Source organism: Oryx dammah, unplaced genomic scaffold (assembly GCF_014754425.2).
Source record: "Oryx dammah isolate SB20612 unplaced genomic scaffold, SCBI_Odam_1.1 HiC_scaffold_18, whole genome shotgun sequence".
NCBI classification, from domain to species: domain Eukaryota; kingdom Metazoa; phylum Chordata; class Mammalia; order Artiodactyla; family Bovidae; genus Oryx; species Oryx dammah.
This window is the reverse complement of record NW_024070202.1, coordinates 74,813,781-74,829,000: the sequence shown is the minus strand read 5'-3', so window position 1 is coordinate 74,829,000 and position 15,220 is coordinate 74,813,781. Positions and strand designations below refer to the sequence as shown.

The 15,220-nt window shown below is 39.8% G+C and overlaps 1 protein-coding gene across 1 annotated transcript in view; it reads right to left on the bottom strand.

The window, feature by feature from the left end:
- The window catches only part of GTPBP10 (GTP binding protein 10), a 28,260-nt gene extending 14,884 nt beyond the window's left edge, over positions 1-13,376 (bottom strand). Inside the window, exons 1-4 of the mRNA XM_040259786.1 lie at positions 13,183-13,376; positions 9,996-10,189; positions 6,123-6,214; positions 5,316-5,460 (exon numbers count right to left, since the gene is read on the bottom strand). Coding sequence (XP_040115720.1) covers positions 5,316-5,460; positions 6,123-6,214; positions 9,996-10,189; positions 13,183-13,215 — 464 coding nt within the window. The 5' untranslated portion in view covers positions 13,216-13,376. The remainder of the gene's footprint in view (positions 1-5,315; positions 5,461-6,122; positions 6,215-9,995; positions 10,190-13,182) is intronic.
- Between the last annotated feature and the right edge of the window lie 1,844 nt (positions 13,377-15,220).

The following is a 15,220-nucleotide window of genomic DNA, read 5'->3' as shown; positions in this document are numbered from 1 at the left end:
ACAGAAAAATGCAACTATTTCCAAAGAGATCAAAATATAAGAAGAAAAAGGAAGCTAATGATTGAAGAACCAATAGCAGATTTTTGGTGAAAGTTACCTAAAGAAGATTTTACAGGCTGAAGTCCAACCCATGCAAAGATCAGATTTAACCACAGCAATATAAGTATACTAGTTACATGATAAGTTGCTTTCAAGGCTCAGTTCATTCCTGAAGCTGGCTTAAAGATTAAGGGGTATCTGCTTATACTGGTATTCACATTAGGTAACTTTTTAAGAATAGTTACCTAATTAAAAGCACTAGCATACATATTAAACATTGTGCTCTAGAATCATGATGCTCGATATTAACTACTACGAAGTCCACTTCTGAAAAGCTTAGTTATTTCACTATATGTGGTCTCTAATAAGTTGACAATATATGATGATGATAATGATAGCAGCTACCATTCACTCATAAATCCAAGACATCTGTTATGCTGCAAATGCAATCTTTCCCAGCAATAACATTTTTAAGGCAGGACTACTGCCATCCTCTATTAAAGAGAAAAAAAAGGTTTAGAGGTATTATATTCAAGACCATCTAGCTGGCCTTCAGAAGATGAGATTCTAACAGAGTCTCACTTGAGTCTCCCATCACCACCCCACTTATATTCACTACTCAACCTTGGTATGTTCTTGTTAGGATATAAGGGTATCTCTATGGAAACTGAAACATATTTTTCCAGAAAATGAGAAAGTGAATGGCTGGATTCTCAGTCTTATCCACAAAATCCTATCCAGTCCATAAAGTTCCTAAAAATATATATTGGGTTAGCCAAAAAGTTCTTTCACAACATAACATCTTATGGAAAAACCCCAACAAACTTTTTGCCCATCCCAATAGTATTCCAGAACCTATGACTCATTACCCTCATAACTATGTTGTATTGAAAAAATTAAATGTGAATAGCAAGCTTTAATGCCAAGATCTCATCTTTCTCTGTTACAACTTCAGCAGGTATGAGGCCTCTGTGAACTCTAAGCCCCTGCCTGTAAGATTTAGACAGGCATAGAAAGAGGTGAGGAGTTCAGAGCAAAGAGTGTGATAAAGCAGCAGTGAGATGTGAGAAGAGGAAGATGAAAAGAGGTGAGAAACTATGGGAAGGCAAGGAATGGAAGTGGCAGTTGGAGTAGAGCAGCAGTTTCTGCTCCCTTTTCCTTAGGCCTTCCAACTGACTGTTGTGGAGTGCTGCAGTGGAGCTTGGGAGGCGAAGACAGAGGGAGAGGAGACACGCAAAGCTGAGCATTTCCCTTCTTTTATCTACCTTCTACCCTGCTATCTATCTCCCTCCAGTTGGTGCCAGCACTGCAAACCCTACAGCTAAATAGCACTGTTTGATGAAGGTAGAGGCTGGTGAAAGAGAACAACACTGTAAGGTCTGCAGTATTGAGAATGGACAGTTCCTAAACAGAGAGTGAAGGACAGGGGACTGGTCATTACAAGATCCAACATGGTGCTCAACAGTGTGTAAAGCTAATGGCTGAGATCATCTGTACCAGTCTTTAGCCATCTGACTGATGATACTTCAATACCTCTATTAAAACTTGTAAGAGTATCTTAGTTATTTTCCCCCTACTCTTTCTTTCTATATACTATTTAAGATGCGGTTTGTTTGGCTTTCTAATTTTATTCCTAATATCCGGTAACATTCTTTTATCCTCTTATACTATTACATTTGATTGATTTTTCTGCAAAAATATGGGACACTGAAAGATGAACTTCCCAGGTCGGTAGGTGCCCAATAAGCTACTGGAGATTTAGTGCTAGTGCTAAGTCACTTCAGTCGTGTCCTTTGTGACCCCTTGGACTACAGCCTGCTAGGCTCCTCTGTCCATGGGATTATCCAGGCAAGAATACTGGAGTGGGTTGCCATTTCCTTCTCCAGGGGATCTTCCCAACCCAGGGATCAAACCCATGTCTTTTTTGTCTCCTGCATTGGCAGGCAGGTTCTTTATCACTAGCACCACCTGGGAAGCTCCTCGGGGGCTTGGTAAAGCATCTGCCTGCAATGCGGGACACCCAGGTTCAATCCCTGGTTTGGAAAGATCCCCTGGAGAAGGAAATGGCAACCCACTCCAGTACTCTTGCCTGGAAAATTCCATTGACTGAGGAGCCTGGCAGACTACAGTCCATGGGGTGGCAAAGAGTCGAACATGACTGAACGACTTTACTGGAGATTAGTGGAGAAATAACTCCAGAAAGAATGAAGAGAGGGAGCCAAAGCAAAAACAACAACCAGTTGTGGATGTGACTGGTGGTGGAAGCAAGGTCTGATGTTGTAAAGAGAAATACTGCATAGGAACCTGGAATGTTAGTTCCATGAATCAAGGTTAATTGGAAGTGGTCAAACAGGAGATGGCAAGAGTGAACGTCAACATTCTAGGAATCAGCAAACTAAAATGGACTGGAATGGGTGAATTTAACTCAGATGACCATTATATCTACCACTGTGGGCAAGAATCCCTTCAAAGAAATGGAGTAGCCATCACAGTAAATAAGAGTCTGGACTGCAGTACCTGGATGCAACCTGAAAAACAACAGAATGATCTCTATTCATTTCCAAAGCAAACCATTCAATATCACAGTAATCCAAGTCTATGCCCCAACCAGTAATGCTGAAGAAGCTGAACGGTTCTATGAAGACCTGCAAGACCTTCTAGAGCCAACACCGAAAAAAGATGTCCTTTTCATTATAAGGGACTGGAATGCAAATGTAGGAAGCCAAGGAAACACCTGGAGTAACAGGCAAATTTGGCCTTGGAGTACAGAATGAAGCTGGGCAAAGTTGATAGAGTTTTCCCAAGAGAACGCACTGGTCATAGCAAACACCCTCTTCCAACAACACAAGTGAAGACTCTATACATGGAAATCACCAGATGGTCAATACTGAAATCAGACTGATTATATTCTTTGCAGTCAAATGTGGAGAAGTTCTACAGTCAGCAAAAACAAAACCGGGAGCTGACTGTGGCTCAGATCATGAACTCCTTATTGCCAAATTCAGACTTAAACTGAAGAAAGTAGGGGAAACCACTAGACCATTCAGGTATGACCTAAATCAGATCCCTTATGATTATACAGTGGAAGTGAGAAACAGATTTAAGGGCCTAGATCTGACAGATAGAGTGCCTGATGAACTGTGGACAGAGATTTGTGACACTGTACATGAGACAGTGATCAAGACCATCCCCAAGAAAAAGAAATGCAAAAAGGCAAAATGGCTGTCTGAGGAGGCCTTACAAATAGCTGTGAAAAGCACAGGAGAAAAGTAAAGATATACCCATTTAAACGTAGAGTTCCAAAGAATAGCAAGGAGAGATAAGAAAGCCTTCCTCAGTGATCAGTGCAAAGAAATAGAGCAAAACAATAGAATGGAAAAGACTAGAGATCTCTTCAAGAAGATATCAAGGGAACATTTCATGCAAAGATGCCCACAATAAAGGACAGAAATGGTATGGACCTAACAGAAGCGGAAGATATTAAAAAGAGGTGGCAAGAATACAGAGGAACTATACAAAAACAATCTTCATGACCCAGATAATCACGATGGTGCGATTGCTCACCTAGAGCCAGACATCCTGGAATGTGAAGTCAAGTGGGCCTTAGGAAGCATCACTATGAAAAAAGCTAGTGGAGATGATGGAATTCCAGTTGAGCTATTTCAAATCCTAAAAGATGATACTGTGAAAGTGCTGCACTCAATATGCCAGCAAATTTGGAAAATGCAGCAGTGGCCACAGGACTGGAAAAGGTCAGTTTTCATTCCAATCCCAAAGAAAGGCAATCAAAGAATGCTCAACTACCACACAATTGCACTTATCTCACATGCTAGTAATGGTCAAAATTCTCCAAGACAGGCTTCAGCAATACTTCAGTGAACTATGAACTTCCAGATGTTCAAGCTGGTTTTAGAAAGGGCAGAGGAACCAGAGATCAAATTGCCAATATCTGCTGGATCATGGAAAAAGCAAGAGAGTTCCAAAAAAACCATCTATTTCTGCTTTATTGACTAAGCCAAAGCCTTTGACTGTGTGGATCGCAAGAAACTGGAAAATTCTGAAAGAGATGGGAATTCCAGACCACCTGACCTGCCTCTTGAGAAATCTCTATGCCGGTCAGGAAGTAACAGTTACAACTGGATGTGGAAAAACAGACTGGTTCCAAACAGGAAAAGGAGTACGTCAAGGCTGTATATTGTCACCTGCTTATTTAACTCATATGCAGAGTACATCATGAGAAAGGCTGGCCTGGATCAAACACAAGCTGGAATCAAGATTGCGGGGAGCAATATCAATAACCTCAGATATGCAGATGACACCACCCTTATGGCAGAAAGTGAAGAAGAACTAAAGAGCCTCTTGATGAAAGCGAAAGAGGAGAGTCAAAAAGTTGGCTTAAAGCTCAACATTCAGAAAACTAAGATCATAGCAACGGGTCCCATCACTTCATGGCAAATAGATGGGGAAACAGTGACAGACTTTATTTTTGGGGGCTCCAAAATCACTGCAGATGGAGACTGCAGCCATGAAATTAAAAGACGCTTACTTCTTGGAAGTTATGACCAACCTAGATAGCATATTAAAAAGCAGAGACATTATTTTGCCAACAAAGGTCCTTCTAGTCAAGGCTATGGTTTTTCCAGTAGTCATGTAGGGATCTGAGAGTTTGACTACAAGGAGAGCTGAGTGCAGAATTGATGCTTTTGAACTGTGGTGTTGGAGAAGACTCCTGAGAATCCCTTGGACAGCAGGGAGATCCAACCAGTCCACCCTAAAGGAAATCAGTCCTCAATATTCATTGGAAGGACTGATGCTGAAACTGAAACTGCTATACTTTGGCCACCTGATGCGAAGAACTGACTCATTTGAAAAGACCCTGATGCTGGGAAAGATTGAAGGCGGGAGGAGAAGGGGACGACAGAGGATGAGGTGGTTGGATGGCATCACCAACTCAATGGATGTGAGTATGAGTAAACTCCAGGAGTTGGTGATGGACAAGGAGGCTGGCGTGCTGCAGTCCATGGGGTTGCAAAGAGTCGGACACAACTGAGCAACTCGACAGAACTGAACTTGACAAATGAAGAGTAACTATGAAACTCTCTATGTTGGCAATATGAAAACTACTACATTTAGCAGCATATTCTTAAAGTACACAAACAACACACAAATTCCACAAATAAGAAATAATGTAGCCCCCACATTACCATTTATATTTATTTCCTATTCATAAACTATCTCTCATAAAGTATAAAAATAAAAATATGAATGATACTTACCCCACCAGGCCAATATCAGCTATAAGTTTTAGATCAAGGTGAATTACTCGCTTCTGGCCTTTCAATGGTAAGAAATTTGTAAGTAATTTACCACCAAGACCTCCTTCAGCTACCAAAATTCTGTCTTTCTCTTTATTGAGTTCTCCTTAAAAAGAGAGATGAAGATATTTAACACAAAGGTTATTAAATGTAGCTAATCACTAATGGCACTCTTCTTTCAGAAACAGAAGCCAAGAAAGTCTAATTTACAAATCTAAAGCACTTAATAACAGAATCAGGTGTATATTAAAAGTCTGACCCTGGAAAAACACCTTTGCTAGTGGATAGAAAAAAGCTAGTTATTTTTTTCAAAACCAACTAAATATTCTTATCTTTAAAATAATTTTAAATCTAGTGGCTAATTCTGAACAACCTTTATATAATGATTTTAAAAGCTGTTTTACAAACTAGCAACTAAAATACTTAAGGTTTTAGAAAAAAAATCCTGAAACTCGAGAGATGCTATTCCTTACAGCTCTCAATTCTTGAAAATGTGCACATTTCTCACAATTTTATGGGTTTCCCAGATGGTGCAATGATAAAGGATCAGCTTGCCAGTGCAGGAGATGTAAGAGACTTGGGTTAGATCCCTGGGTGGGGAAGATCCCCTGGAAAATGAAATGGCAACCTACTCCAGTATTTTGCCTAGGAAATTCCATGGACAGAGAAGCCTGGCAGGCTACAGTCTAGGGGGTTGCAAAGAGCTGGACACAACTAAGCAGAGCACAGCATCATCATCCACAATATAAGAAGTTATAGTACACTCACCTATAATTTTACCATTTTCATCAGTTACTGAAACACCCACAGGTACAGGAATTTCACAGTCTTTTCCTTTGGAGCCTTTCAGTGCACTAACTCTACAAAAAAATAAAGTTAAATTAACATAAAGAAAACCTGCCAGATAAATGGTTCATGCTTCAAGCAAATTTAATGGTATACAAAGATTAGCAACCAGTTCTTCTAATGCAGATGTTAAGTGGTCAAATAATGAAGAAAAAATAAAATATTTATTTGCATTTTAGGCTGTTATATCTCAATGAAAATATTAAGTGATGATTTAAGTTACCAAAAGTGAAAGTGAAGTCGCTCAGTCGTGTCTGACTCTTTGCGACCCCATGGACGGTAGCCTACCAAGCTCCTCAGTCCATGGGATTTTCCAGGCAAGAATACTGGAGTGGGCTGCCATTTCCTTTGCCAGGGGATTTTCCCAGCCCAGGGATCGAACCAGGGTCTCCTGCATTGCAGACAGACGCTTTTACTGTCTGAGCCACTAAGTTACCAAGCTAAGTACCAAAAGTCATTCTAATTGATAATAAACTAAAATATTGTATATTTGAAAGAAAGAGATCATTGCAACAACACAAATAAACATGAGAAATCCATTGAATAACAAGGTATTTTTTAAAAATTCCCCTCAAATGAGAGTACTTTAATTACAGGAGGCTCATGTGGCTATTCTTAAACTGCTCAAGAGAGGATAAAGTGGTACAAACTTCTAACTAGTAATTCCACTTCTAGGAATTTATCCTAAAAAAGTGAACAACCATGTAAACTATTATATGCACAAAGACATGTATTGCATTGTGATAGTAACAGTACAAAAAAAAAATCAATAATTAAATAGGTGAATGACAAAGTAATTTATGTTATTTCCAATACTATTGGACTATTCAGGCATTCTTAACAATTTTCTGGGATGGGAAAAAAAGTTAAAAGAGAAGGTTATTAAATTTTGTCCTGTTTTTATATCCCCAAATATTATATACAGAGTTAATTACATTTGCATAAAGACACAGAAAAGTCTTAGAAAAGTCATGAAAAGGTTGATAATGGTTATTTCTGGTTAGAAGAATTATAAGTACCTGACCTTTTAAAAAATCTATTTATTCCCAATTTCCCTGATTAGATCCGAACTGCCATACCCATATTCATGTGCAGGCTCTCAATCGTAACACTTGTCACAGTGATAATTTTCTATTGTTCATTTATTTGATAAATGTTTGCTCTCATACTAGACTATGTTAGGTTCTAAGGCAGCAGGGAACACAACAGTTTAGATAATCATTTTATCCTAGACATCTAGTATAGTTACTGACACAAAGTAGATACTCAAGTAACATTAGCTGATTGAACTGGATTGACAACAATGAATGAATTTGAAATATATTAAAGAAAGATGAGATTAGATTTCATGATGAACAAAAGCAGTCTTCAGCAGACATTATTAGATATCTGCAATTAAAATCTTACTCAGTTACCAACATTTTGGAAGTGGTGCTTGAACCAAGACTTGGAAGGGGAGGAAGATTTTTGCCAGATAATCAAGGCAGGAAAGTGAAAGAAAAAAAAAATACACACACACACAATTAGAAGGGAACTAGGTATTTGGTGAAATAAGTTATTTTGAGCCTAAGCATAGTAGAAGTGGGGTGGAAGACACTGTAGGCCAGATCACAAAGAGCCTGATATGCTATGTTAAAGAGTTTGAATATTATCTTAGTGTGATGGGGGACACTGAAGGATTTTAAATAGGCGAGTCACATTAATAAATTTGATGCTATAGAAAAAGCACTGGAGAGATAATTAGATAAAAAATGGATTGGAGGTGGTGACTGAGACTGAAGACAGGAGACAATCTGGAGAATACCACAGGATTTTAGAAATGATAAAGCTCTGAATCTTTCTAGTCTCATCTTCCACTACATTCTGTGTTTTCTGCATACCAGCCACACTGGCCTTCTTTTAGTGTCTTTTATTGGTATTTGTCTCCTATCTCTAGGTTTTTCACATTGTTCATGTTGTTAGCTTTCGTGTAGTGCTTCTTCCTCCCCTTCACCCAGTTGGCTCTTATTAATCTTTTAGATTTAAGCCTTTACATTCTAAAAATTGCAACACACAAGCACAGTAAATGTCCTTTTAAAATCTTTCTTAATATTTAATGTTATACACCATCTTTAGCTCACCACTGATCTAAACAGAGTAACTTTGGAATTATAGCAACCTTACTTTTCAAAAGAAATTATAAAATGGTGAAAAATTTTACTTTAGGATGTAAACTGCAGGTTATTTCCCACCTGTAACATCAAAATAGCAAAACAACACTCTGATCTTTAAACTGATTACTAAATTCTAATATAGGGACCTCAAAATTTGCCCTATAAAGACTATTCATAGGATAAAAGTGCTCAAATTTAAGGGGTTTCTCCAAGGATTTCTTTACAAGTAGATGACTGCTGGATATTTGTGGCAGGAATATTTGCTGTTGTGGTTGCGGCAGGAAGTTCCCCACTCTGTGTCGCAGGCTGTTTAGCTTGTGTATGGGCTCTTATCCTTTGCTTACACCCATCCCCCAAGCAAGTGCCACATTCCATTGTCTACAGTTGTGATAAATAAATGTACCCAAACAGGGGCTTCCCTGGTAAAGAACCTGCCTGCCAATGCAGGAGACATGGGTCCAATCCTTGGTCCAGGAAGATTCCCCATGCCACGGAGCAACTGAGCCCAGGCTCCACAACTACCTAATCTGTGCTTTAGAGCCTGGGAACCACAACTACCGAGTCCACATGTTCCAGAGCCCGTGCTCTGCAACAAGGCAAGCATCTTCAATGAGAAGCCCGTGCACCTCAACTAGACAGTAGCCCCCAGTCACTGCAACTAGAGAAAAGCCCAAGCAGCAACCAAGGCCCAGCATAGCCACAAATAAATAAATAAAATTATTTTTAAAAAAATATATACATATACCCAAACACTTGCTTGGGAAGGGAAAACAAAAAAGGAACAGAAAGCCTAAGCTTTGTACAAACACTTTCTAAAGAATAACAACAGAATTATACAGGCCTGAGGAAAAATGCATAGTCTGCATTTTGATGGAAGGTTTAAGAATTTTTTTCATTTTCTTTACAATCAAAGAAAATACCCTCATATTTTTAAGGCCAACATAATATGTCCCACAGAAAATAACAGACAATAACAAAAAACAAAGGAAAGATCTTGCTTTCACAGAGAGAAAATCAAAACAGAGACAAAAGGAAAACATTCAAGAGACATAGCAGCAAACAGTCTCTAAATCTTAAGCATTGCAGTCAGGTGGAGTAGCCAGTTAACATTCTAGAGAGTTTACTAAAAAGATTTTCAAAGATAATCTCAGAAGAAAACAGTGGAGATTCAGATCATTTTCTGTTTCTATAACGGAAGCGTGAAAGAATATAAACATTGGGAGAAAAAGACAAAAGTTTAAAAATTTCAGAACCACCTTAATACTTATCTTTTATCTTAACTGGGCTTCCCTGGTGGCTCAGAGGGTAAAGCGTCTGTCTGCAATGCAGGAGACCTGGGTTCGATTCCTGGGTCAGGAAGATCCCCTGGAGAAGGAAATGGCAACCCACTCCAGTATTCTTGCCTGGAAAATCCCATGGATGGAGAAGCCTGGTAGGCTACAGTCCATGGGATCGCAAAGAGTTGGACACGACTGAGGGTGTCTAGTTTATCTTAACTAGAGACAAAAATTGTAGATTTTTGCTCAGTTACAAATTCAGGCTATTATTTACTTAAATTCCAAATAAATCTTTATCTTTTAACTTTTTCTTCTTCTGGGAGGAATTAATTTCATAAAATCAATGTCATTCAGTAAATACTTACCGACTGTTTGCTCCTTCTCCAGCCACAAAACGTTTCTGAGGATATTTATCCTTAAGTTGTTTTAAAGTCATTTTGTTATGGGCTACAACCCAGACATCACCACCTTTTCCACCTTCTCCACCTAAACGAGGGTAGCCCATTCCACCACTTCCTCCTTTGGTGAAGAGTCTCAGGTTATCAATGAAGTTTCCATACTAATAAAGAAAGAGAAAAAAAAGAACATTTGTATACTAAACTCTTGAGAGTCTCTTGGACTACAAGGAGATCCAACCAGTCCATCCTAAAGGAAATCAGTCCTGAATATTCATTGGAAGGACTGATGCTGAAGCTGAAGCTCCAACACTTTGGCCATCTAATGTGAAGAACTGACTCATCTGAAAAGACCCGTATGCTGAGAAAGACTGAAGGCGGGAGAAGGGGACGACAGAGTATGAGATGGTTGGATGGCATCACCAACTCGATGGACATGAGTCTGAGTAAATTCCAGGAGTTGATGATGGACAGTGAGGCCTGGCGTGCTGCAGTCCACAGGGTTGCAATGGGTTGGATGTGACTGAACTGAACTTAACTGATACCATAAGTGCTTACCAATTTTGAACTCCTTTCTAGTTCTTTGATGCCACTAAAACTCCTAAAAATATAAAAGGTTTTTCTGTATGCCACATTTACTGTTTTTGCTTAATCTACCTCCTGTCTGATCTCACTTTCCCATATTAACTCTATGTTTTTCATTATCAATTGTTGTCCTCCCTAACCTGAAGGTCTGACATTGGCCCACTTTTCAATACCTTCTCCCCTGTACTTTCTCAGTAACTATCACCCAGGTGAGATATTCTCTATTCCAATGAGTTGGACATCTCCACCAGATGTAAGCTTAATAGTCTAAAGCAACTGAAACAAGATCTGTATCTTATACTTGAAATCCCTCAAATATATATCTTAGGTATTGAAAGGATAACAGTCACCTTTCACGTGACTAAAAATCAAACTTTTCCCTAGGTAAATTCTGTTCCTCCAATGTTTTCTCAAATAATAAAACTAAAGCTTCTCTACTCATTGAGGCTACATACGGGAATCTTTACACCTGTCTCCCTGAAGCTCTACTATTTTTCCTTTATGGCACAACTACATGCTCTAGTATCTTGACCATTAACATTAGCTCCTAACTGGTCTTTCAGCATCTAGTCATTCCTTCCTCAACACATATTCTGTCTCACGGCCAGAGTTACTTTTCTGAAAATTGATCTGATCTCTAAACATATTTCTCCCTTACTCAAAAATCATTTATGGTTTTCTGTTTACAAAATGAAGTCTAAAGTTCTCCATGCTACAGTCAAAGCTCTTAACCTTGAGTTTCATTTCCATTCACTCAACCCCTCCTATAGCCTCCTCTTTACTCTATACTACAAAATGTACTGTCACTTCTCCATGACATTCTGCTCATGCTGTTTCATCTATTTACAATGTCATTTTTTCTTTTCTATCAAAAACCCATCCAAATGTCCTATTTTCTGATGTATTTCTTAATTTCTCAACAATATTTACCACTGGCTTAGCTGGGCACTAATTTTAATTATATATCTATTATTATATACATACATATATATACACATTGTGCAGTCATACAGCCCACCAGGTTCCTCTCTCCATGGGATTCACCAGGCAAGAATACTGGAGTAGGTTGCCATTAGGCCTCTAGAAATCCTCCACTGCATCTAGGGTTTACTTCTGTTTCCCTCACTAAATCAAGAACTTCCTACTGGTCAGATCCTGTGTCTTAGCCACCTGGACTATCATAATTCCTTACAGAGTAATTTCTTAAATTCATAATCATCCCATCTTTTAGTAATTTAGTATATAGTTTTAAGTATCAAAAACATCTGGGGACTTTTTTCAAAAATACATACACTTCACTGACCATTCTGATATACTTTGGAGAAGGGGATGAGACTAGGGTAAACCAGCACATTTATCAAAAGCTCCTTTGGTGATACTGGTAAATCTCAGTCTAGACTTGAGATTGCAGTGAAAGTTACACAGCAAAGTTTCAAAGAACAGGTTTTCATTTGAGTATGGAAATATAGTCATGAAACAGTATAGTAAGGGTGGAAGGAATATATAAAAACAATTTAAGAACGAGCCAGAACATTTTTCTCTGAGAGCTTAAGAACTTACTCTTTGGTTCAGTAGGACTAGATCAGAAATGCATCACAGGTAAATGAAGAGGTAGATTTCCCTTGCAAAACATGGACTGGCAGTGACTGCTATGGCAGTAGTTACACAAGTAGCCTTTAATAATATAACCAGCAAAAAATGTAGTCGTCCTTTTTTTTTTTTGGCTTAAGGATTAGTTACCTTATATGCCCAATTACTATGCTTCACAAGTCTCCTTCTGACCACCTATTTTCTGGAAAATAGCTGAATAAAGTAAAACTTCACTAACCACGCCTTTCCTCCGACAAAAATAAAACTCTTGTTTTTAAAGTTCCTTACAATATGTGACATTTTTTACTGCTCTAGATTTATCAAAGATTTAAACCCAAACTTAAAAGGAATATCCCAATCTCGTCCTTAGTAATAATGATCAAACTATGATGTCAGTAGCTTTCAAAAAACATTGCTAGTAAGAATCTTATAGTGGTTTTTAAATCTGAAAGCAACTGCGAATTGTTTACAAAAACGATTCTGAAACCCACACTGCACTTTTCGCAAGACGGCAAGTCAGTTACCTATTTTCGTTTACCGATAAAAATCGTCTTTAGAAAGTTATTAATAACAATGCATTCAAAGAAAAAATATGTAGAAACAAATTATGGATATTACTACTTATAAGAAGGAAAACATGCATTTGAGTCAAACGTCAAACCTACACACTTCACCTATACCATATCGCGTGCCTAAATGGCAAGCAAGTATCCCAGCCCTTCATCTCACGTGCACACTATCCCCTGAAATATCTCAAACTCTGTTCCAAACGACCTTCCTAACAAAGATCGGTTATCACGTCTTTCTTATTACAGGCCAAGCCCGAGTTCTCCAGAGGCGAAAAGGACTAAGAAAAAAAGCAAGAAAGAGGCCCCCAGGAAGACACACGTGGGGAAGGAGGAAAGCGAAAAACCTGCACCCTCAGGTGGGGTTAGAGGCACCTGGCCTCGCACATCAGGCTGAGGGGGTACTAGTCACGGACCTTTCTGAACAACACGCAACTGCAGCGCACCATGCTTGCGAAGGGCGAGTATTCCCTCCCGCGGAAGCTGTACTCACAGAAGTACGGCGCTGCCTTTTTACGTCACCGCGGCCCACAGCAGCTATTTTGTGTTCGCACGCTTTCCCCCCGCCCCCTCGTCCCTGACCTCCATTCATACCGTAAGGCGCGCGCGCACGCGCGCGCGCTCGGAAACATGCGCATGCGCAATGCGGTGCCCCGTCCCCACCCCCTTACCCCTGCGGAGGTGGAAGGTGGCGTTTGGCGGCGGGCTGAATAAAACGCTGAGGAAAGGTCGAGAGGCAGCGTGACAGGGGACAGTCGGGTGCGAAGTGGTTGTCTCAGGAATATTTTGAATAGGATGGCATTAGAACCTGGGCTGCCTTGGAGGAGTTCTTATGCTTTGGAAACCGCAAGTTACGTCAGTGTCTTCACTCTTGGCGAAGCAGAGTGGGGGGAAAAAAAAACTCCCACGGACGGTAAAAACTAACGCGTGAAAAACTCAAACTCAACTGGGAAAAAAAAAAAAAAACCGTTAATTCACTGGCCAGCTGAGTAATGTCTAGCAAAGGCTTCCAGGAGCTGTTTTACAATTTGGGTCCCGACGGTCAGGATCTGAGTTCTATAAGAATTTCATTGCGTTCTGTGGGGAAGGAATCTTATAACTGTTCGTAGCTTCTGGGTGTGTTCTGTGCTTCAGTCTTTTCAGACTCTTTTCGACTCCATGGACTGTAGCCCGCCAGTCTCGTCTGTCCATGGAATTCTCCAGGCAAGAATACTAGAGTGGGTTGCCATTTCCTCCTCCAAGCTTCTAGGGGTCCAATAGATATTATGGGTCATTATCCAACTCGTCTGAAGCGCGCCTCAGGCAGGGCAGGACCCGCATAGCGGCGGGGTCGCAGTCCGCCCAGCCACCCCCTCTTCTGCCCTCACGCGGAGAACTGACGTACACAGTCCTGCTGGGTGGCTCTGGATTATTCTCCCATCCTTATCATCTTTCTGAACTTAAAACAATCCTCCCATTTCTACCCCTAATTTACGACATGATGTAGAAACTATCCCTCTCTGTGTTGATTCTTTTCCTACTACTGAACCGCTCTCTACTTCCCCATCAATAAAACTATAATTGTCATTTAATTAGGATATTAGGCTGAGAATTCCCTGGGTCCACTGGTGAGGAACGGCACGCTTTGACTACAAAAGACCCGGGTTCAATCCCGGTAGGGGGAAATAAGATCACACAAGCCCAGCAGCACGGCCAAAAAATAAAGGAAACTAGGTTGTTACTACTTGGATGATTACTCTTAATAACGTTTGTGTCCTTTTTGATTATTATCCTTACTAGGTCTTATAATGTCAGAATTATGTTGAGCCCAATCTGTTTATTTTCTAAGGTTTATTTCCTAGTGAACACAAGCCAAAATTGTTTTCTTTGTCATAACATTTACGTGGGAACATGATAACAGCAAATAAAAATAAATGAGAAATTGATATAAAAACATCTGGAAATACTGGGGAACATTAGGTACTATAATCAAACGAGAAAACATAATATTTTTCTTGAACAAAACACCACCAGAGCCTGAAATACTTATTACAGCTCTGGTTACTAGACAGTAGAAGAAACATGAAATGTAAATTGCTCCCTTGAAATGTGCTGCTGAAATGAACCCAGGGTGTTATCCAGACCTGATGCAGAAGTCATTACTAGCTGAAAGTATTCTCACTTCTGCCATTGAGTGGATAGAATGCCTTCCCCATGGTTACTCAGGAGATTAAAAGTTTCAGTTCAGTTGCTCAGTCATGTCCGACTCTTTGCAACTCCATGGGCTGCATGCAGCACACCAGGCTTCCCTCTCTTATCACCAACTCCCAGAGCCTACTCAAACTCCTGTCCATTGGGTCAGTGATGCCATCCAACCGTCTCATCCTCTGTCATCCTCTTTCCTTCATGCCTTCAATCTTTCCCAGCATCAGGGTCTTTTCCAATGAGTCGGTTCTTCCCATCAGATGGCCAAAG